General features: G+C 36.7%; 2 protein-coding genes across 8 annotated transcripts in view; one reads left to right on the forward strand and one right to left on the reverse strand.

The window, feature by feature from the left end:
• The window catches only part of LOC131942294 (calmodulin-like protein 3), a 30017-nt gene extending 14714 nt beyond the window's left edge, over positions 1-15303 (reverse strand). The window contains exon 1 of one of the 3 annotated variants that reach the window (XM_059302088.1): positions 15286-15303. The gene's annotated coding sequence lies outside the window, so the exon portion shown is untranslated. Of the gene's footprint in view, positions 1-3880; positions 4006-15285 lie in introns of those variants that run through there. The other 2 variants (XM_059302086.1, XM_059302087.1) reach the window with 2 other exon arrangements.
• Positions 11924-23581, forward strand: part of LOC131942293 (abnormal spindle-like microcephaly-associated protein homolog) — a 44728-nt gene continuing 33070 nt past the window's right edge. For 2 of the 5 annotated variants that reach the window (XM_059302084.1, XM_059302085.1), the window contains exons 1-2: positions 19356-19617; positions 20125-20291. In XM_059302084.1, the coding sequence (XP_059158067.1) occupies positions 19411-19617; positions 20125-20291 (374 nt within the window). In that variant the 5' untranslated portion in view covers positions 19356-19410. Of the gene's footprint in view, positions 11996-19355; positions 19618-19706; positions 19730-19857; positions 19870-20124; positions 20292-23581 lie in introns of those variants that run through there. The other 3 variants (XR_009386732.1, XR_009386733.1, XR_009386734.1) reach the window with 3 other exon arrangements.

Below are 23581 nucleotides of genomic sequence, written 5' to 3' on the forward strand. Positions count from 1 at the left end.
GTAGATATAACATGGTAGTAGATGTAACATGGTAGTAGTAGATGTAACATGGTAGTAGATGTAACATGGTAGTAGATGTAATATGGTAGTAGTAGATGTTACATGGTAGTAGTAGATGTAACATGGTAGTAGATGTAACATGGTAGTAGTAGATGTTACATGGTAGTAGTAGATGTAACATGGTGGTAGATGTTACATGGTAGTAGATGTTACATGGTAGTAGATGTTACATGGTAGTAGTAGATGTAACATGGTGGTAGATGTAACATGGTAGTAGATGTAACATGGTAGTAGATGTAACATGGTAGTAGATGTAACATGGTAGTAGATGTAACATGGTAGTAGATGTAACATGGTAGTAGATGTAACGTGGTAGTAGATGTAACATGGTAGTAGTAGATGTAACATGGCAGTAGATGTAACATGGTAGTAGATGTAACATGGTAGTAGATGTAACATAGTAGTAGATGTAACATGGTAGTAGATGTAACATGGTAGTAGATGTAACATGGTAGTAGATGTAACATGGTAGTAGATGTAACATGGTAGTAGTAGATGTAACATGGTAGTTGATGTAACATGGTAGTAGATGTAACATGGTAGTAGATGTAACATGGTAGTAGATGTTACATGGTAGTAGTAGATGTAACATGGTAGTTGATGTAACATGGTAGTAGATGTAACATGGTAGTTGATGTAACATGGTAGTAGATGTAACATGGTAGTAGATGTTACATGGTAGTAGATGTTACATGGTAGTAGATGTTACATGGTAGTAGATGTAACATGGTAGTAGATGTAACATGGCAGTAGATGTAACATGGTAGTAGATGTAACATGGTAGTAGATGTAACATGGTAGTAGATGTAACATGGTAGTAGATGTAACATGGTAGTAGATGTAACATGGTAGTAGATGTAACATGGTAGTAGATGTAACATGGTAGTAGATGTAACGTGGTAGTAGATGTAACATGGTAGTAGTAGATGTAACATGGCAGTAGATGTAACATGGTAGTAGATGTAACATGGTAGTAGATGTAACATAGTAGTAGATGTAACATGGTAGTAGATGTAACATGGTAGTAGATGTAACATGGTAGTAGATGTAACATGGTAGTGGATGTAACATGGTAGTAGTAGATGTAACATGGTAGTTGATGTAACATGGTAGTAGATGTAACATGGTAGTATATGTAACATGGTAGTAGATGTTACATGGTAGTGGTAGATGTAACATGGTAGTAGTAGATGTAACATGGTAGTAGATGTAACATGGTAGTAGATGTAACATGGTAGTAGATGTAACATGGTAGTAGTAGATGTAACATGGTAGTAGTAGATGTAACATGGTAGTAGATGTAACATGGTAGTAGTAGATGTAACATGGTAGTAGATGTAACATGGTAGTAGATGTAACATGGTAGTAGATGTAACATGGTAGTAGATGTAACATGGTAGTAGTAGATGTAACATAGTAGTAGATGTAACATGGTAGTAGTAGATGTAACATGGTAGTATATGTAACATGGTAGTAGATGTAACATGGTAGTAGATGTAACATGGTAGTAGATGTAATATGGTAGTAGATGTAACATGGTAGTAGATGTAACATGGTAGTAGTAGATATAACATGGTAGTAGATGTAAATTGGTAGTAGATGTAACATAGTAGTAGATGTAACATTGTAGTAGATGTAACATGGTAGTAGATGTAACATGGTAGTAGATGTAACATTGTAGTAGATGTAACATGGTAGTAGTAGATGTAACATGGTAGTAGATGTAACATGGTAGTAGATGTAACATGGTAGTAGATGTAACATGGTAGTAGATGTAACATGGTAGTAGATGTAACATGGTAGTAGTAGATATAACATGGTAGTAGATGTAACATGGTAGTAGATGTAACATGGTAGTAGTAGATGTAACATAGTAGTAGCAGATGTAACATGGTAGTAGATGTAACATGGTAGTAGATGTAACATGGTAGTAGATGTAACAAGGTAGTAGATGTTACATGGTAGTAGTAGATGTAACATGGTGGTAGATGTAACATGGTAGTAGATGTAACATGGTAGTAGATGTTACATGGTAGTAGATGTAACATAGTAGTAGAGGTAACATGGTAGTAGATGTTACATGGTAGTAGTAGATGTAACATGGTGGTAGATGTAACATGGTGGTAGATGTAACATGGTAGTAGATGTAACATGGTAGTAGATGTAACATGGTAGTAGATGTAACATGGTAGTAGATGTAACATGGTAGTAGTAGATGTAACATGGTGGTAGATGTAACATGGTAGTAGATGTAACATGGTAGTAGATGTAACATGGTAGTAGTAGATGTAACATGGTGGTAGATGTAACATGGTAGTAGATGTTACATGGTAGTAGATGTAACATGGTAGTAGATGTAACATGGTAGTAGATGTTACATGGTAGTAGATGTAACATGGTAGTAGTAGATGTAACATGGTGGTAGATGTAACATGGTAGTAGATGTTACATGGTAGTAGATGTTACATGGTAGTAGTAGATGTAACATGGTAGTAGATGTTACATGGTAGTAGATGTAACATGGTAGTAGTAGATGTAACATGGTGGTAGATGTAACATGGTAGTAGATGTTACATGGTAGTAGATGTTACATGGTAGTAGTAGATGTAACATGGTGGTAGATGTAACATGGTAGTAGATGTAACATGGTAGTAGTAGATGTAACATGGTAGTAGATGTTACATGGTAGTAGATGTTACATGGTAGTAGTAGATGTAACATGGTGGTAGATGTAACATGGTAGTAGTAGATGTAACATGGTAGTAGATGTAACATGGTAGTAGATGTAACATGGTAGTAGATATAACATGGTAGTAGATGTAACATGGTAGTAGTAGATGTAACATGGTAGTAGATGTTACATGGTAGTAGATGTTACATGGTAGTAGTAGATGTAACATGGTGGTAGATGTAACATGGTAGTAGATATAACATGGTAGTAGATGTAACATGGTAGTAGTAGATGTAACATGGTAGTAGATGTAACATGGTAGTAGATGTAATATGGTAGTAGTAGATGTTACATGGTAGTAGTAGATGTAACATGGTAGTAGATGTAACATGGTAGTAGTAGATGTTACATGGTAGTAGTAGATGTAACATGGTGGTAGATGTTACATGGTAGTAGATGTTACATGGTAGTAGATGTTACATGGTAGTAGTAGATGTAACATGGTGGTAGATGTAACATGGTAGTAGATGTAACATGGTAGTAGATGTAACATGGTAGTAGATGTAACATGGTAGTAGATGTAACATGGTAGTAGATGTAACATGGTAGTAGATGTAACGTGGTAGTAGATGTAACATGGTAGTAGTAGATGTAACATGGCAGTAGATGTAACATGGTAGTAGATGTAACATGGTAGTAGATGTAACATAGTAGTAGATGTAACATGGTAGTAGATGTAACATGGTAGTAGATGTAACATGGTAGTAGATGTAACATGGTAGTAGATGTAACATGGTAGTAGTAGATGTAACATGGTAGTTGATGTAACATGGTAGTAGATGTAACATGGTAGTAGATGTAACATGGTAGTAGATGTTACATGGTAGTAGTAGATGTAACATGGTAGTTGATGTAACATGGTAGTAGATGTAACATGGTAGTTGATGTAACATGGTAGTAGATGTAACATGGTAGTAGATGTTACATGGTAGTAGATGTTACATGGTAGTAGTAGATGTAACATGGTGGTAGATGTAACATGGTAGTAGATGTAACATGGTAGTAGATGTAACATGGTAGTAGATGTAAAAAAAAAAAAGTAGCTTGAAGCTGTAGATGATTAAAGAAAAAAGTAGTACAACTACTTACATTGTGCCTAAGAACAAGTCGAGGCTGAAACAGCCACTGGCATTGTAATAAAAGAAGTATCATTCTAAATATATAGTGGCCACATATAGTAAAGAAAACGCCTTAGGTTTATTGATTAGCTGAAAAGCGCCTATAGTTTTATTTCAAGAGCTCGAATGTATTGGGTGACCAGGTTGGGGAGATTTTCCGCCCCATTTTTGTAACCGTTAGATTAAATTGCTAGGCAATGTATATCTATATCTATATCTATATCTATATCTATATCTATATCTATATCTATATCTATATCTATATCTATATCTATATCTATATCTATATCTATATCTATATCTATATCTATATCTATATCTATATCTATATCTATATCTATATCTATATCTATATCTATATCTATATCTATATCTATATCTATATCTATATCTATATCTATATCTATATCTATATCTATATCTATATCTATATCTATATCTATATCTATATCTATATCTATATCTATATCTATATCTATATCTATATCTATATCTATATCTATATCTATATCTATATCTATATCTATATCTATATCTATATCTATATCTATATCTATATCTATATCTATATCTATATCTATATCTATATCTATATCTATATCTATATCTATATCTATATCTATATCTATATCTATATCTATATCTATATCTATATCTATATCTATATCTATATCTATATCTATATCTATATCTATATCTATATCTATATCTATATCTATATCTATATCTATATCTATATCTATATCTATATCTATATCTATATCTATATCTATATCTATATCTATATCTATATCTATATCTATATCTATATCTATATCTATATCTATATCTATATCTATATCTATATCTATATCTATATCTATATCTATATCTATATCTATATCTATATCTATATCTATATCTATATCTATATCTATATCTATATCTATATCTATATCTATATCTATATCTATATCTATATCTATATCTATATCTATATCTATATCTATATCTATATCTATATCTATATCTATATCTATATCTATATCTATATCTATATCTATATCTATATCTATATCTATATCTATATCTATATCTATATCTATATCTATATCTATATCTATATCTATATCTATATCTATATCTATATCTATATCTATATCTATATCTATATCTATATCTATATCTATATCTATATCTATATCTATATCTATATCTATATCTATATCTATATCTATATCTATATCTATATCTATATCTATATCTATATCTATATCTATATCTATATCTATATCTATATCTATATCTATATCTATATCTATATCTATATCTATATCTATATCTATATCTATATCTATATCTATATCTATATCTATATCTATATCTATATCTATATCTATATCTATATCTATATCTATATCTATATCTATATCTATATCTATATCTATATCTATATCTATATCTATATCTATATCTATATCTATATCTATATCTATATCTATATCTATATCTATATCTATATCTATATCTATATCTATATCTATATCTATATCTATATCTATATCTATATCTATATCTATATCTATATCTATATCTATATCTATATCTATATCTATATCTATATCTATATCTATATCTATATCTATATCTATATCTATATCTATATCTATATCTATATCTATATCTATATCTATATCTATATCTATATCTATATCTATATCTATATCTATATCTATATCTATATCTATATCTATATCTATATCTATATCTATATCTATATCTATATCTATATCTATATCTATATCTATATCTATATCTATATCTATATCTATATCTATATCTATATCTATATCTATATCTATATCTATATCTATATCTATATCTATATCTATATCTATATCTATATCTATATCTATATCTATATCTATATCTATATCTATATCTATATCTATATCTATATCTATATCTATATCTATATCTATATCTGTATCTGTATCTGTATCTGTATCTGTATCTGTATCTGTATCTGTATCTGTATCTGTATCTGTATCTGTATCTGTATCTGTATCTGTATCTGTATCTGTATCTGTATCTGTATCTGTATCTGTATCTGTATCTGTATCTGTATCTGTATCTGTATCTGTATCTGTATCTGTATCTGTATCTGTATCTGTATCTGTATCTGTATCTGTATCTGTATCTGTATCTGTATCTGTATCTGTATCTGTATCTGTATCTGTATCTGTATCTGTATCTGTATCTGTATCTGTATCTGTATCTGTATCTGTATCTGTATCTGTATCTGTATCTGTATCTGTATCTGTATCTGTATCTGTATCTGTATCTGTATCTGTATCTGTATCTGTATCTGTATCTGTATCTGTATCTGTATCTGTATCTGTATCTGTATCTGTATCTGTATCTGTATCTGTATCTGTATCTGTATCTGTATCTGTATCTGTATCTGTATCTGTATCTGTATCTGTATCTGTATCTGTATCTGTATCTGTATCTGTATCTGTATCTGTATCTGTATCTGTATCTGTATCTGTATCTGTATCTGTATCTGTATCTGTATCTGTATCTGTATCTGTATCTGTATCTGTATCTGTATCTGTATCTGTATCTGTATCTGTATCTGTATCTGTATCTGTATCTGTATCTGTATCTGTATCTGTATCTGTATCTGTATCTGTATCTGTATCTGTATCTGTATCTGTATCTGTATCTGTATCTGTATCTGTATCTGTATCTGTATCTGTATCTGTATCTGTATCTGTATCTGTATCTGTATCTGTATCTGTATCTGTATCTGTATCTGTATCTGTATCTGTATCTGTATCTGTATCTGTATCTGTATCTGTATCTGTATCTGTATCTGTATCTGTATCTGTATCTGTATCTGTATCTGTATCTGTATCTGTATCTGTATCTGTATCTGTATCTGTATCTGTATCTGTATCTGTATCTGTATCTGTATCTGTATCTGTATCTGTATCTGTATCTGTATCTGTATCTGTATCTGTATCTGTATCTGTATCTGTATCTGTATCTGTATCTGTATCTGTATCTGTATCTGTATCTGTATCTGTATCTGTATCTGTATCTGTATCTGTATCTGTATCTGTATCTGTATCTGTATCTGTATCTGTATCTGTATCTGTATCTGTATCTGTATCTGTATCTGTATCTGTATCTGTATCTGTATCTGTATCTGTATCTGTATCTGTATCTGTATCTGTATCTGTATCTGTATCTGTATCTGTATCTGTATCTGTATCTGTATCTGTATCTGTATCTGTATCTGTATCTGTATCTGTATCTGTATCTGTATCTGTATCTGTATCTGTATCTGTATCTGTATCTGTATCTGTATCTGTATCTGTATCTGTATCTGTATCTGTATCTGTATCTGTATCTGTATCTGTATCTGTATCTGTATCTGTATCTGTATCTGTATCTGTATCTGTATCTGTATCTGTATCTGTATCTGTATCTGTATCTGTATCTGTATCTGTATCTGTATCTGTATCTGTATCTGTATCTGTATCTGTATCTGTATCTGTATCTGTATCTGTATCTGTATCTGTATCTGTATCTGTATCTGTATCTGTATCTGTATCTGTATCTGTATCTGTATCTGTATCTGTATCTGTATCTGTATCTGTATCTGTATCTGTATCTGTATCTGTATCTGTATCTGTATCTGTATCTGTATCTGTATCTGTATCTGTATCTGTATCTGTATCTGTATCTGTATCTGTATCTGTATCTGTATCTGTATCTGTATCTGTATCTGTATCTGTATCTGTATCTGTATCTGTATCTATATCTATATCTATATCTATATCTATATCTATATCTATATCTATATCTATATCTATATCTATATCTATATCTATATAAATATTGATATAGATATAGATATAAATGTAGACGTAGACGTAGACGTAGAGGCACTCCAACCAGAGGCACTCCAAAAAAGAGGTACTCCAAATAGAGGCACTCCAAATTTGCCATTCCAAATAGAGGCACTCCAAATAGAGGCACTCCAATTAGAGGCACTCCAAATATGCCATTCCAAATAGAGGCACTCCAAATAGAGGCACTCCAAATGGACTGATGGACTGGACTTACAACCATCATGGGGTGATGGACTGGACTTACAACCATTATAGGGTGATGGACTGGACTTACAACCATCATGCGGTGATGGACTGGACTTACAACCATCATAGGGTGATGGACTGGACTTACAACCATGATGGGGTGATGGACTGGACTTACAACCATCATGGGGTGATGGACTGGACTTACAACCATGATGGGGTGATGGACTGGACTTACAACCATCATGATGGACTGGACTTAAACCATCATGCCTGATGGACTGGACTTACAACCATCATGGGGTGATGGACTGGACTTACAGCTGGAGCAGTTGTTTCCCCTGACCCCTGTAGTTCGACATTCCCCCTGAGTGCCGTTAGCACAATGTTTGACATCTCCACCCTGTCCATGATTTACTCAGTTGTGCTCAAATACTCATTTACCCCCTCCCCATTCTTACCTTCCCCCTCCCACCCCACTACCAATCCCCCCCCCCCCACCGCACAGCAAACATTGACGATTTGATTAGCCAGCTATCGAGCAAAACCCATCTTGTGCACTAAAACAGCTGCAAGGGGCAGTAAGTCTGTTTTCTTGGTTAACTCACTGTTAAAGCTAGAGTTACTTACCTTGTTATCATCTGTCGTCTATCTGGAGCTGCTCGAGTTAAATTGTTTAAGTAAATTTAGAGCACTTGAATCATTTATATTTGATTTTTAAAAAAATCTCAATTGTAATATATTTTAACAACGTAAATGTAATACAGATACAAGAATATAAATGGTAATTGAACTAATATATTTATGTTTAAGAGATTGAGGAATATAGGTGAAACTATCCATTGTTAGAGGTAGTGAAACTATCCATTGCTAGAGGTAGTGAAACTATACATTCATTGTTAGAGGTAGTGTAACATCCCATATTAGGTCAGACATTTCTGTACCCACTGAAAAAAGAAATGCTCTAGCTTGTGACCACAGTGGTTGTCCATCCCCCCCCCCCCCCCCAGGAACGAAAGTGTCCGCTCTCCGCCCCTCGGAAATTTAGTCCGCCTCCTACAAAATTTCAAGTGCCTTCTCCCCCCCCCCCCCCCCCCCGGAGAAAAACCTGGAAGAAACACTGATCGGGTCCAATGACGTCATCATCAGTCCTTGAACCAGACTGATGATGTTTTAACCTTTGACACCTGAGGTTATGACGTAGATCCGAGTCACGGCATGATTGGGTGTTACTTCATTTCTTTTGTCGGGATGATTGGGTGTTACTTCATTTCTTTTGTCGGCATGATTGGGTGTTACCTCATTTCCTTTGTCGGCCTTTTTCATCTGTTGTACTGATATATAACCATCTATTGCACTGCTATGTACACATCTGTTGCACTGCTATGTACATACATGTTACACTGCTGTGTACATACATGTTACACACCTGTGTACATACATGTTACACTACTGTGTACATACATGTTACACTGATGTGTACATACATGTTACACTGATGTGTACATACCTGTTACACTGATATGTACATACATGTTACACTGATATGTACATACATGTTACACTGCTGTGTACATACATGTTACACACCTGTGTACATACATTTTACACTACTGTGTACATACATGTTACACTGCTGTGTACATACATGTTACACAACTGTGTACATACATGTTACACTGCTGTGTACATACATGTTACACTACTGTGTACATACATGTTACACTGCTATGTACATACCTGTTACACTACTGTGTACATACATGTTACACTGCTATGTACATACATGTTACACTGCTGTGTACATACATGTTACACTACTGTGTACATACATGTTACACTGCTATGTACATACATGTTACACTGCTGTGTACATACCTTCTAAACCCCCCCCCCCCTTAAATCCCCTCTATTGGATATGTTGATGAGCTTATTGCGTACATCTGAGGTGCTGTCGTCTCTTTGATCAGGTTAGGGTAAGTTTAACTAATGGTTTTCATTCAAAACAAAACTTGACAGATGACAGATCATACAGCACTGCAGCATACTTGTGTAGGCTACGCATGCTGCAAGCATTTCGTAATCTATTGAGTTTATGTGATCTGCTCAAGTGTAAACTTTTTTTTAGAAGGGGAGGGGGGTGGCGACTTTTTTGCGTGATTGAGTTTATTACATTATTAAATTCCATACAGCAAGAAGCTATGGAAGATTCAATTAATACATTCCTTACAACAAAGTTACGGAAGATTCAATTAATACATTCCTTACAACAAAGTTACGGAAGATTCAATTAATACATTCCTTACAACAAAGTTACGGAAGATTCAATTAATACATTCCTTACAACAAAGTTACGGAAGATTCAATTAATACATTCCTTACAACAAAGTTACGGAAGATTCAATTAATACATTCCTGACAACAAAGTTACGGAAGATTCAATTAATACATTCCTTACAACAAAGTTACGGAAGATTCAATAAATACATTTCTTACATCAAGAAGTTACGGAAAATTCAAATTGTTGAGTAACATTACAACATTTAGGTTATAAATAGTTGATTCTCATTCATAGTCAAAATATGTCTCAAAACTTCTATCTAAATAAATCGCTTATTTACTCGCATCTATACAAACTAAATACGTGTCTAAACTTTTTGTCTAAATGACTTTTTTCTTCCTATCTATACAACCTAAAAATGTATCAGAGGCGTCGCGAGGCGGGGGCGGGGGGTGTGGACTGCACCTAGTGGCTTCATTTAGGGGACACCATGGCGAAAAATTGCAAAATATAAAGAAGAAATTATATGCTTTTTGCCAATTCAATTAATGATTAATTAGAGCTAATCTACATCTAATCTAATTAATAACAGACTATTGATAAACATCTTTAATATTAACTGTGCATACTTTAAAACTATCACCGTGGGAGGGGTGACACCAACTGCAAGTTTTAAAAAGGTTGTGTTGAGTAGTTTACTGATAAGTCAATCAACGACCGGGGAGGTGGTTAGATCCAAATCTAAAAATTTACAATGAAACCAAAGCTTTTTCCACATGAAATAATAGGTGGATTAATAAAATGTGCGCACAAATTGGCGCCATTAGGCAAATTGGGAGGAGTGGTGACACCAAATGCAACTATATATAGGCAACTATATGTAGACCTTTATTTATATATATATATGTATATACAGATGTATATATATATATATATATATATATATATATATATATATATATATATATATATATATATATATATATATATATACACACGTAGGGGGGTAGTGACACCATGAGGTGCCGCACCGTGTGACATCCGACCTGATATGTATCACTAAGTTTCAATAATCCAACCTCTTCACCCCACCCCTTTTTCTTTCCCAATTAAAAAAAAAATCTATAATCCCTATGTGTAGGAATGGCACCATTATTTAATGTTAAATTCCCCTCGTTATCTCCCCTTCCTATGAAGCACACTTTTAGAAAAGTCATCAAAAGACAACCCCCGCCATTTCTGTTACCAAGACGTTTGTAATTGTTTTAATAGTTAATCACACGCGAGCAACTGTCTTTACAACGGAGACCATTACAAAACAAGATCTTTTAAAACCGTCGCAAGAATCAACACAATTACACAGCAACTTTCCATTTATAAAGTTAAACAAGACGCCTAGCCAAAGAAACAAAGCCATTCACAATGAAAACTTCTCCAAGCGTCCCTGGTTTAATGATCTGTTAAAGTATTGAACAATAAAACTGGCGATGTTTTCTTTTTTCTCAATAGGTCACAATGCGTGTATTTCTTGAGGACACAATTGAATTTTATCTGTGGGGTCTACCAGTCCAACGTTAGAACCATCGTCCTATGGCTGACTGTTTTTTGACTGGTGGTGTGTACAGCGCGCGGTTTGTTATGGTTACCGTCTGCCGTATTGGCCTAGATATGGAGTCTCTATGGATAGTCGCAGGGAACAAAACCTAATTTATACCAGGTAACAAGACAGACAAAAAGTTTTTGTTTTTAATTTAACGCAGCATGTTTAATAATTTAGATTAGAATGTATAGGTGGTGTTTTGTGTTGGTTTTGTTGTGGGTTTGTTCTTGAAGTCAAACGACCCGTGTGTCTCGTGGTGGCGGCGGAAGTTTCTAGTTTTTATTTGTGTAGAAACAAGAAGTTGTTACTGCTGGATGTACGAGAAGTAAGTCTTTCATCTTTTCTTTCTTTCTTTTTTTTTCCAAATACTACTTAATTTAATGTGAGTTACATTTGCAGTAAAGCTTTTTTTTTAATTTGTTATTATTTATTAAAAAACGACCTTTGACATGCTAAGTAAATACAGTTATATAAGATAGTGTAAAGTATTTTAGTGTACCTACGGCTGTAGTCCCCCACCCCAACCCCGATTTTAGTGTACCTATCGCTGTAACCCCCCCCCCCCCCTGATTTACTACCATGTAAGTCCATTTAATGACCTAACATTCGGCGGACAAATACAAGAATACTAGCACCCAACAATGGCCTAATACACGAATATCAACACCCAACAATCAGCCTAATACACGAATATCAGCAAAAGCTCATGGTTGATAAAGTCGAAAAAGTCTCGAGTTCAAACCCTCAGGCAGATAAGGCTCGATCCCTTCCAACACTAAAAATTAAGAACAAAGAATACAGAAGAATATCAACACCCAACAATGGCCTAATACACGAATATCAACACCCAACAATGGACTAAACCACGAATATCAACACCCAACAATGGACTAAACCACGAATATCAACACCCAACAATGGACTAAACCACGAATATCAACACCCAACAATGGACTAAACCACGAATATCAACACCCAACAATGGACTAAACCACGAATATCAACACCCAACAATGGACTAAACCACGAATATCAACACCCAACAATGGACTAAACCACGAATATCAACACCCAACAATGGACTAAACCACGAATATCAACACCCAACAATCGGCCTAATACGCGAATATCAACACACAAGGTACAGGACTACGGGTCTGGGATTTAGTTTATTTTTTTTTATATTGGAACGTGTGGAGGAGGGGGGAGGGGGCATTATTCCCCGAGTAGAATAGAAAGGTAGGTGGCGACTACAGTATTGGTGCCGTTAAACGTCCTTGACCTTACTCCTGCCTAGCTGACGGGACTAAAGCTGTTTGTCTGGAAATATCCCTGGCGATCGCAGGTCACTTTTGTGTTGGCACAGGCTGACCAAGTTATTCAAACATCTAACACGTACCCAGTGGAAAAGGTGCGCGGTGGGGTTGGTTGGGGAGGGGGGATTGCATCTAGCCACCTTTTAAAATGTTGAATATATATATATATATATATATATATATATATATATATATATATATATATATATATATATATATATATATATATATATATATATATATATATATATATATATATATATATATATATATATATATATATATATATACATACATACACACACTAGCCGTCCCGGCCAGGCCCTGCACTGGCCACTGGGAAAAACCTATCTGTAAAAGACCATGACATGTGTGTTAATTAATCATCATATACCCGGCATTGCCCACCCTAACCACAACCAACCAAAACCACAACACACAAAAAAACGCAAACATAACACAAACACAAATCCAAACGAAAACACAAAAATAAACGCAAACAAAAAGCAAACAAAAACAAACCAAATCCAAACGCATACACAAACCCAACCACAAACGCAAACCCAACCCAAACCAAACACAAAAAAATCAAACGCAAACATTAACGCAACGTGTTCACAGTCTAGCTCGGGGTGCCAAATCGCACCATGCTGGGGCGCCGGTAGAACCGCCTGTTTAAGCTTAGTAAGCGACTATATAGTACCCTAACTTATTCAGTCTTTTGCACTCACTTAAATCAACGGGAAAGCCCGGGGCGCCAAATAGCACCCTGTCGGGGCGCCAGAGGTCGCCCGGATTTGATTCACTTAAAGACTATAGTAAACTTTCTTGTCCATAGTCTATCGCACTGTTTAAAACGAAATTATGCACCATATCGCTTACAGGATAGCCCAGTGCGCCAAATCAAACCCTGCCGGCGGACGCGCCTGTTTTAATCTAGTGAACAATTGTAATACCCCAATCTTAACCGCAAACAGAAAGAGAAAGAAGTAAACATAGAGGACATTTAGGAGCGGCTTTTTAACTGTAATTGATTAAAAAATAATCAGTAAACAGTGTGTTCAGTGTATAAAATAAATAAAGGCAGTATTTAAAATGCATTGCACTTGATCAACCCCCGCTAATTATGTAATTATCTTTTCCCCTCGATATGTTTTTTTTAAAAAAGGGAAGTAATTGTGTTTCCTAATTTTTCAAGGGACGTAATGAGTGCTAAAGGACTAAATATAAATATTTTTCAGACACAATTAGAGTTTTTGTGAATGGTGATTTTGTTAGATGGACATGCCGGCATTTATCCACATAAGTTTGAAAATTGAAAATGTTTTACAACACCTTCTATGATAACTTTTTGAATCACGGATTTAGACGTTGAGCACTTTAAAAATCTTATTTTTTCTTATATTGCTTTGGAATCAGCGGTTCTCTACATACAGAATTGAACTTTATATATATTATATATATATATATATATATATATATATATATATATATATATATATATATATATATATATATATATATATATATATATATATATATATATATATATCAGACTGTTCTAACTCGAGTTTCAATAATGGTGGGGGTGGGTTGGGGAAGGGGGGATTGCACCTGCCACCTTTTCAAAATGTTGAAAATATATAGACTATATATAATATATTGTTTTCCTTAACATTTCTTTACTACCATTGGGTGAGATAGAACTGTAACATGGGTGAGAGATACGGCTATGAGTTGTTTTCACATGGTGCTTGGTGCATTCAGAGTTGAATGGTTTACTTGACTCCTCACAAGGAGACAATCTAGAAGTGAGACGATTCAACAGCTCGTTAAGTGAAACAAACCAACAGACCAACAAACCAAGAGACCAACAAACTAAGTTATGTAGTAGGATGGTCGTGGTTTAGGACAGGATGAGTAAAGTATCAGAGTGAAGTATCACTTTATGAGTAAAGTATCAGAGTGAAGTATCACTTTATGAGTAAAGTATCTCACTGTATAGAGGAGTTTAAAGCTCGGTGGAGAAGAAATACCGGGGATGTCACATTCTTCACCTACGATAGTCGTCCTCACAAAAAAAATCAATACCTGATTGAATCGATACACCGATCCTCAGAGCTCCAGCCTATCAAGGTGCTTGTGTGGAAGTAAAGAATGTGTTTGTGGTTGGTCTTGCCATGATTGTGTTTGTTGGTTGACGTGTGTAGGGTCCCCGTCTAGCAATCTGCCAGTCTTTTGTTAGAACATATTGTATTCTTTTAGTGGTCCTAAGCGCGGAAATATGATCTAGTTGTTACAGTCGTGTAGCTGAAGTCTAGTCAAGGTCTAGTGTAGAGGACAACATTGTTAAAGTCGTGTAGCTCAAGTCTAGTCAAGGTCTAGTGTATAGGACAACATTGTTATAGTCGTGTAGCTCAAGTCTAGTCAAGGTCTAGTGTAGAGGACAACATTGTTAAAGTCGTGTAGCTGTAGTCTAGTCAATCAAGGTCTAGTGTATAGGACAACATTGTTAAAGTCGTGTAGCTGTAGTCTAGTCAATGTCTAGTGTAGAGGACAACATTGTTAAAGTCGTGTAGCTGTAGTCTAGTCAAGGTCTAGTGTAGAGGACAACATTGTTAAAGTCGTGTAGCTGAAGTCTAGTCAATGTCTAGTGTAGAGGACAACATTGTTAAAGTCGTGTAGCTGAAGTCTAGTCAAGGTCTAGTGTATAGGACAACATTGTTATAGTCGTGTAGCTCAAGTCTAGTCAAGGTCTAGTGTAGAGGACAACATTGTTAAAGTCGTGTAGCTGTAGTCTAGTCAATCAAGGTCTAGTGTATAGGACAACATTGTTAAAGTCGTGTAGCTGTAGTCTAGTCAATGTCTAGTGTAGAGGACAACATTGTTAAAGTCGTGTAGCTGTAGTCTAGTCAATGTCTAGTGTAGAGGACAACATTGTTAAAGTCGTGTAGCTGTAGTCTAGTCAAGGTCTAGTGTAGAGGACAACATTGTTAAAGTCGTGTAGCTGTAGTCTAGTCAATCAAGGTCTAGTGTATAGGACAACATTGTTAAAGTCGTGTAGCTGTAGTCTAGTCAAGGTCTAGTGTAGAGGACAACATTGTTAAAGTCGTGTAGCTCAAGTCTAGTCAAGGTCTAGTGTAGAGGACAACATTGTTAAAGTCGTGTAGCTGTAGTCTAGTCAAGGTCTAGTGTAGAGGACAACATTGTTAAAGTCGTGTAGCTGAAGTCTAGTCAATGTCTAGTGTAGAGGACAACATTGTTAAAGTCGTGTAGCTCAAGTCTAGTCAAGGTCTAGTGTAGAGGACAACATTGTTAAAGTCGTGTAGCTCAAGTCTAGTCAAGGTCTAGTGTAGAGGACAACATTGTTAAAGTCGTGTAGCTGTAGTCTAGTCAATGTCTAGTGTAGAGGACAACATTGTTAAAGTCGTGTAGCTGTAGTCTAGTCAATCAAGGTCTAGTGTATAGGACAACATTGTTAAAGTCGTGTAGCTGTAGTCTAGTCAATGTCTAGTGTAGAGGACAACATTGTTAAAGTCGTGTAGCTGTAGTCTAGTCAAGGTCTAGTGTAGAGGACAACATTGTTAAAGTCGTGTAGCTGAAGTCTAGTCAATGTCTAGTGTAGAGGACAACATTGTTAAAGTCGTGTAGCTGAAGTCTAGTCAATCAAGGTCTAGTGTATAGGACAACATTGTTAAAGTCGTGTAGCTGTAGTCTAGTCAATGTCTAGTGTAGAGGACAACATTGTTAAAGTCGTGTAGCTGTAGTCTAGTCAAGGTCTAGTGTAGAGGACAACATTGTTAAAGTCGTGTAGCTGTAGTCTAGTCAAGGTCTAGTGTAGAGGACAACATTGTTAAAGTCGTGTAGCTGTAGTCTAGTCAAGGTCTAGTGTAGAGGACAACATTGTTAAAGTCGTGTAGCTGTAGTCTAGTCAATGTCTAGTGTAGAGGACAACATTGGTAAAGTCGTGTAGCTGAAGTCTAGTCAATGTCTAGTGTAGAGGACAACATTGTTAAAGTCGTGTAGCTCAAGTCTAGTCAAGGTCTAGTGTAGAGGACAACATTGTTAAAGTCGTGTAGCTGAAGTCTAGTCAATGTCTAGTGTAGAGGACAACATTGTTATAGTCGTGTAGCTCAAGTCTAGTCAATGTCTAGTGTAGAGGACAACATTGTTAAAGTCGTGTAGCTGTAGTCTAGTCAATGTCTAGTGTAGAGGACAACATTGTTAAAGTCGTGTAGCTGTAGTCTAGTCAATGTCTAGTGTAGAGGACAACATTGTTAAAGTCGTGTAGCTGTAGTCTAGTCAATGTCTAGTGTAGAGGACAACATTGGTAAAGTCGTGTAGCTGTAGTCTAGTCAATGTCTAGTGTAGAGGACAACATTGTTAAAGTCGTGTAGCTGTAGTCTAGTCAAGGTCTAGTGTAGAGGACAACATTGTTAAAGTCGTGTAGCTGAAGTCTAGTCAATGTCTAGTGTAGAGGACAACATTGTTAAAGTCGTGTAGCTGAAGTCTAGTCAATCAAGGTCTAGTGTAGAGGACAACATTGTTAAAGTCGTGTAGATGAAGTCTAGTCAATCAAGGTCTAGTGTTTGATGTTTGTGTATTATGGCAAGAGTTCAAGGTTAGTGTCGGGGCAGGGAGAAACTTTGGATTAATCGCCATATTATAGTCATCATCATCTTTTCGTGGTCCTTGAAAATTACCGGTACCCAACCACACCTCTCTATGCTGTTCTGGGCTATTCCACAAATGTGGATCCAAAACATCCGGTAGCTTCACTTTTTCAAGTCTGTTTTGGACTTTTCTTTTTTCCTCGGAGATTCTAATCTAATGTCTGTATGAGTTTAAATTTAACTTGGTAGACTGTTTGACATTTACATCGATGTGATGCATTGGGTTTTAACTTAATTTATGACATTGCTTTAAATGTGACTAACTTAAGTTTAAAATTAGTTTGACGCTTCAAACACCATTTAACCTTTCCTGTGGTGGTGTTGTCTTGTACCTTGTAAAGAAAACATCCCATTAACCTTTAAGCATTGGGAAAAAAACCCGACGAATGCTGGTTACAATCAATGGTGTTTTGACATTTAAATTTTGATTTCAACAATTTTAAAAGGGAATGTAAGTAGAAATGTTAACATAAATATTAAGAGTTAAAATGTTTCGTGTTAAAATGTTTATCTGTTTACATTTAAACTGATACAATCAATAAAATAGTTTTTAAACGAGTTGCTACACATACGTATACATACACAGCATAATATATATATATATATATATATATATATATATATATATATATATATATATATATATATATATATATATATATATATATATATTTATATCCCCAAGTGAATTGACAAATGTGTACCTGTATGTATGGCTCAATCTTGATATGCCGGATTCCCAGCCCCATCTCAATTTACCTTACCCCCACCCCCACATACCTTACCCCCACCCCCACATACCTTACCCCCACCCCCATATACCGGACCCCCAGTCCCAACCTCTCGTGGTCTTCACCCAGGACCAGCTGACGTGCCTGCTACCATTCAACTAATATGTTATTACACAGCGTTCTTTTAGTATGTGCGGTGTTTGCACACCTTGCAAAATTATCTTCCTACACATACAACAGGACCTTCATACCAACTATATAAATATGATCTTGACACACCAGATAAATATGACCTTGACACACCAGATAAATATGACCTTGACACAACAGATAAATATGACCTTGACACGGCAGATAAATATAACCTTGACATACCAGATAAATTTGCCCTTGACACACCAGATAAATATGATCTTGACACACCAGATAAATATGATCTTGACACACCAGATAAATATGACCTTGATACACCAGATAAATATGACCTTGACACACCAGATAACTATGACCTTGACATACCAGATAAATTTGCCCTTGACACACCAGATAAATATGACCTTGACACACCAGATAAATATGGCCTTGACACACCAGATAAATATGACCTTGACACACCAGATAACTATGACCTTGACATACCAGATAAATTTGCCCTTGACACACCAGATAAATATGACCTTGACACACCAGATAAATATGGCCTTGACACACCACGAACTCTGCCAGTGTCAAGCAATACTTCTGTTTATTCCTGCAGTAACTAATTGAAGCCTTCCATCCGGTCAACTTACGGGCAGCCGACGCCCACCACAATGGCCACACAAACAGAGCCACACGGCAAGGCCCGCTACTCGGGCACAGAACAAAACGACAACCTGAACCAGAGTGGGGACCAGAGCGACCCAGGCGAGGCCAAGTATCTGCACGACCTGACCCGGGGTCGAGCCGCCAACTTTTACATTAACGGCGATGTTTTCTTTCCCGCTAAACGGGTGGTCTACAACCCTAAACATTTTAAGGTTAGTCTACAGCCCTAAACATTTTAAGGTTAGTCGAAAGCCCTAAACATTTTAAGGTTAGTCTATAGCACTAAACATTTTAAGGTTAGTCTACAACCCTAAACATTTTAAGGTTAGTCTATAGCACTAAACAATTTAAGGTTAGTCTATAGCCCTAAACATTTTAAGGTTAGTCTATAGCACTAAACAATTTAAGGTTAGTCTAAAGCCCTAAACATTTTAAGGTTAGTCTATAACCCTAAACATTTTAAGGTTAGACTACAACACTAATATATATATATATATATATATATATATATATATATATATATATATATATATATATATATATATATATATATATATATATATATATATATATATATATATATATATATATATATATATATATATATATACATATACATATATATATATATATATATATATTATATATATATATATATATATATATATATATATATATATATATATATATATATATCCATTATTTCTCGGCGGCGGCAGGATATGAGTCATTACTTAGACTACCTAACGGACAGAATCGAACCCAAGTTCGGCGCTGTCCGCAAGATCCACACACCTCGCCACGGTCACCGGGTCAACGACCTACAGGACATCCAGGAGAATGCCGCCTACGTGGTGGCTGGGACAGAGCGCTTCAAGCCCTACTCGTAAGTTGATGAGGATGTTTTGTCTTGGTGCTGGTGTTGCTGTTGGTGCTGTTGTTGCTGTTGGTGCTGTTGTTGTTGTTGCTGTTGGTGCTGTTGGTGCTGTTGTTGTTGTTGCTGTTGGTGCTGTTGTTGTTGGTGCTGGTGTTGCTGTTGGTGCTGTTGTTGTTGGTGCTGGTGTTGCTGTTGGTGATGTTGTTGTTGTTGCTGGTGTTGCTGTTGGTGATGTTGTTGTTGTTGCTGGTGTTGCTGTTGGTGCTGTTGTTGTTGGTGCTGGTGTTGCTGTTGGTGCTGTTGTTGTTGTTGCTGGTGTTGCTGTTGGTGATGTTGTTGTTGGTGCTGGTGTTGCTGTTGGTGCTGTTGTTGTTGTTGCTGGTGTTGCTGTTGGTAATGTTGTTGTTGGTACTGGTGTTGCTGTTGGTGCTGTTGTTGTTGTTGCTGGTGTTGCTGTTGGTGCTGTTGTTGTTGGTGCTGGTGTTGCTGTTGGTGCTGTTGGTGCTGTTGTTGTTGTTACTGGTGTTGCTGTTGGTGCTGTTGTTGCTGTTGGTGCTGTTGTTATTGGTGCTGGTGTTGCTGTTGGTGCTGTTGTTGTTGGTGCTGGTGTTGCTGTTGGTGCTGTTGATGTTGATGCTGGTGTTGCTGTTGGTGCTGTTGTTGCTGTTGTTGTTGTTGCTGGTGTTGCTGTTGGTGCTGTTGTTGCTGTTGCTGGTGTTGCTGTTGGTGATGTTGTTGTTGGTGCTGGTGTTGCTGTTGGTGCTGTTGGTGCTGTTGTTGTTCTTGCTGGTGTTGCTGTTGGTGATGTTGTTGTTGGTACTGGTGTTGCTGTTGGTGCTGTTGTTGTTGTCGCTGGTGTTGCTGTTGGTGCTGTTGATGTTGATGCTGGTGTTGCTGTTGGTGCTGTTGTTGCTGTTGTTGTTGTTGCTGGTGTTGCTGTTGGTGCTGTTGTTGCTGTTGGTGCTGTTGTTATTGGTGCTGGTGTTGCTGTTGGTGCTGTTGTTGTTGGTGGTGCTGTTGTTGCTGTTGGTGCTGTTGGTGCTGTTGTTGTTGTTGCTGGTGTTGCTGTTGGTGCTGTTGGTGCTGTTGTTGTTGTTGCTGCTGTTGCTGTTGGTGCTGTTGTTGTTGGTGCTGGTGTTGCTGTTGGTGCTGTTGTTGTTGGTGCTGTTGTTGTTGGTGCTGGTGTTGGTGTTGGTGCTGTTGGTGCTGTTGTTGCTGTTGGTGCTGGTGTTGGTGTTGGTGCTGTTGGTGTTGGTGCTGGTGTTGCTGTTGGTGCTGTTGGTGCTGTTGGTGTTGGTGCTGTCGGTGTTGGTGCTGTTGGTGCTGGTGTTGCTGTTGTTGCTGTTGGTGCTGGTGTTGCTGTTGTTGTTGTTGGTGCTGGTGTTGGTGTTGGTGCTGTTGGTGCTGTTGTTGCTGTTGGTGCTGGTGTTGGTGTTGGTGCTGTTGGTGTTGGTGCTGGTGTTGCTGTTGGTGCTGTTGGTGCTGTTGGTGTTGGTGCTGTCGGTGTTGGTGCTGTTGGTGCTGGTGTTGCTGTTGTTGCTGTTGGTGCTGGTGTTGCTGTTGTTGCTGTTGGTGCTGTTGGTGCTGTTGTTGTTGATACTGGTGTTGGTCTTGTTCAAAATCCAACATATTTGTCGTGTTCATTGTAGATACTTGCTGTATATAATTGTCGCACACGATTGTCGTACATGATTGTTGTAGATGCTTGTTGTAAATGATTGTTGTACATGATTGTCGTACATGATTGTTGTAGATGCTTGTTGTAAATGATTGTTGTATACAATGGTTGTACATGCTAGTTGTTGCTGACCAAAATACACCTCGTGTCTATGCCCTAGAGAATGTTATTGATCTTAGCCCTATTAAAATATGATTGATTTGTCTATCAAACAATGAGAACAATTGTGTCACACTCAATGGATAGTCTGACGTCATTAAACACACACGCACTCAGGGATTTACATTTTGTCAAATTCACTCAACTGTGAATTAAACAAATCACTCAATTGTGTCCTAAACAATTCACTCATCTCTGCCCTAAACAATTCACTCATCTCTGCCCTAAACAATTCACTCATCTCTGTCCTAAACAATTCACTCATCTCTGTCCTAAACAATTCACTCATCTCTGCCCTAAACAATTCACTCATCTCTGCCCTAAACAATTCACTCATCTCTGCCCTAAACAATTCACTCATCTCTGCCCTAAACAATTCACTCATCTCTGCCCTAAACAATTCACTCATCTCTGCCCTAAACAATTCACTCATCTCTGCCCTAAACAATTCACTCATCTCTGCCCTAAACAATTCCCTCTGTCCTAAACAAAACAATAGCGTCCACCAAGAGAGAGAGGACCTAACTTTAGGACCGGTCATCCAGATAAATGAACAACGCCAGATAAAACTCACATTTTTTCCCATTCACCCAATCAACTGTCAATATAAAAAGATCCGCCTATTTGCCTCTAGGCGTAGTGGGTAAGACAAACAGCAACGGATCAAACGTTTCCCCCTCCCCCCACCACCTCATTAATGTTTCACTTGTCTAGCGACGGTCACAGCGTCCACGCCATGTTTGAATGGTGATTGGACGATAGTCACATGACTCGCACAGTGCTACCTCCTGTCACGTGACTTGTTGGTCATGCATTAGCTTCTACTTGAGGCGGACGGAGCTTGTTCCAAATGTATTAGCTAGATCTATTTGTATTTGGCTTCACTTCAGTATTTGATGACCTTATCAGCCTCAACACATTGTCATTTGGCTTCAGTATTTGATGACCTTATCAGCCTCAACACATTGTCATTTGGCTTCAGTATTTGATGACCTTATCAGCCTCAACACATTGTCATTTGGCTTCAGTATTTGATGACCTTATCAGCCTCAACACATTGTCATTTGGCTTCAAGCGTGTAGCAAAAATCCCAAGTGTCGAACAATAATTACAGAATACAGAGAACAAAACCACACGCTCGTACTCTGGCTACTATAGTAGTAACATAACCAGAGTTTCTTCCAGCAATCTCTTCGTGAGGGCTCAGCCCTCTCCCCCCTCCCCTCCCCCTCCGAAGAAAGTCTATCGCCCCCCCCCCCCCCCCACCAACGAAATGGAATTTATACATACTTTTAACAGTGTCCGCCCCCCCCCCCGAAAATTTGAGTCCGCCCCCCCCTTCGATAATTTCAAGTGCACCCCCGGAAAAAAAGTGTGGAAGAAACACTGAACATAACCCCTATATCCTGACTAACATAGCCCCCCCCCCCTGTATCCTTACACGTCCCTGACAAGTAAAACA

This window comes from Physella acuta, unplaced genomic scaffold, assembly GCF_028476545.2.
Source record: "Physella acuta isolate Inbredline_101_S28 unplaced genomic scaffold, ASM2847654v3 ptg000398l, whole genome shotgun sequence".
Classification (NCBI taxonomy): domain Eukaryota; kingdom Metazoa; phylum Mollusca; class Gastropoda; family Physidae; genus Physella; species Physella acuta.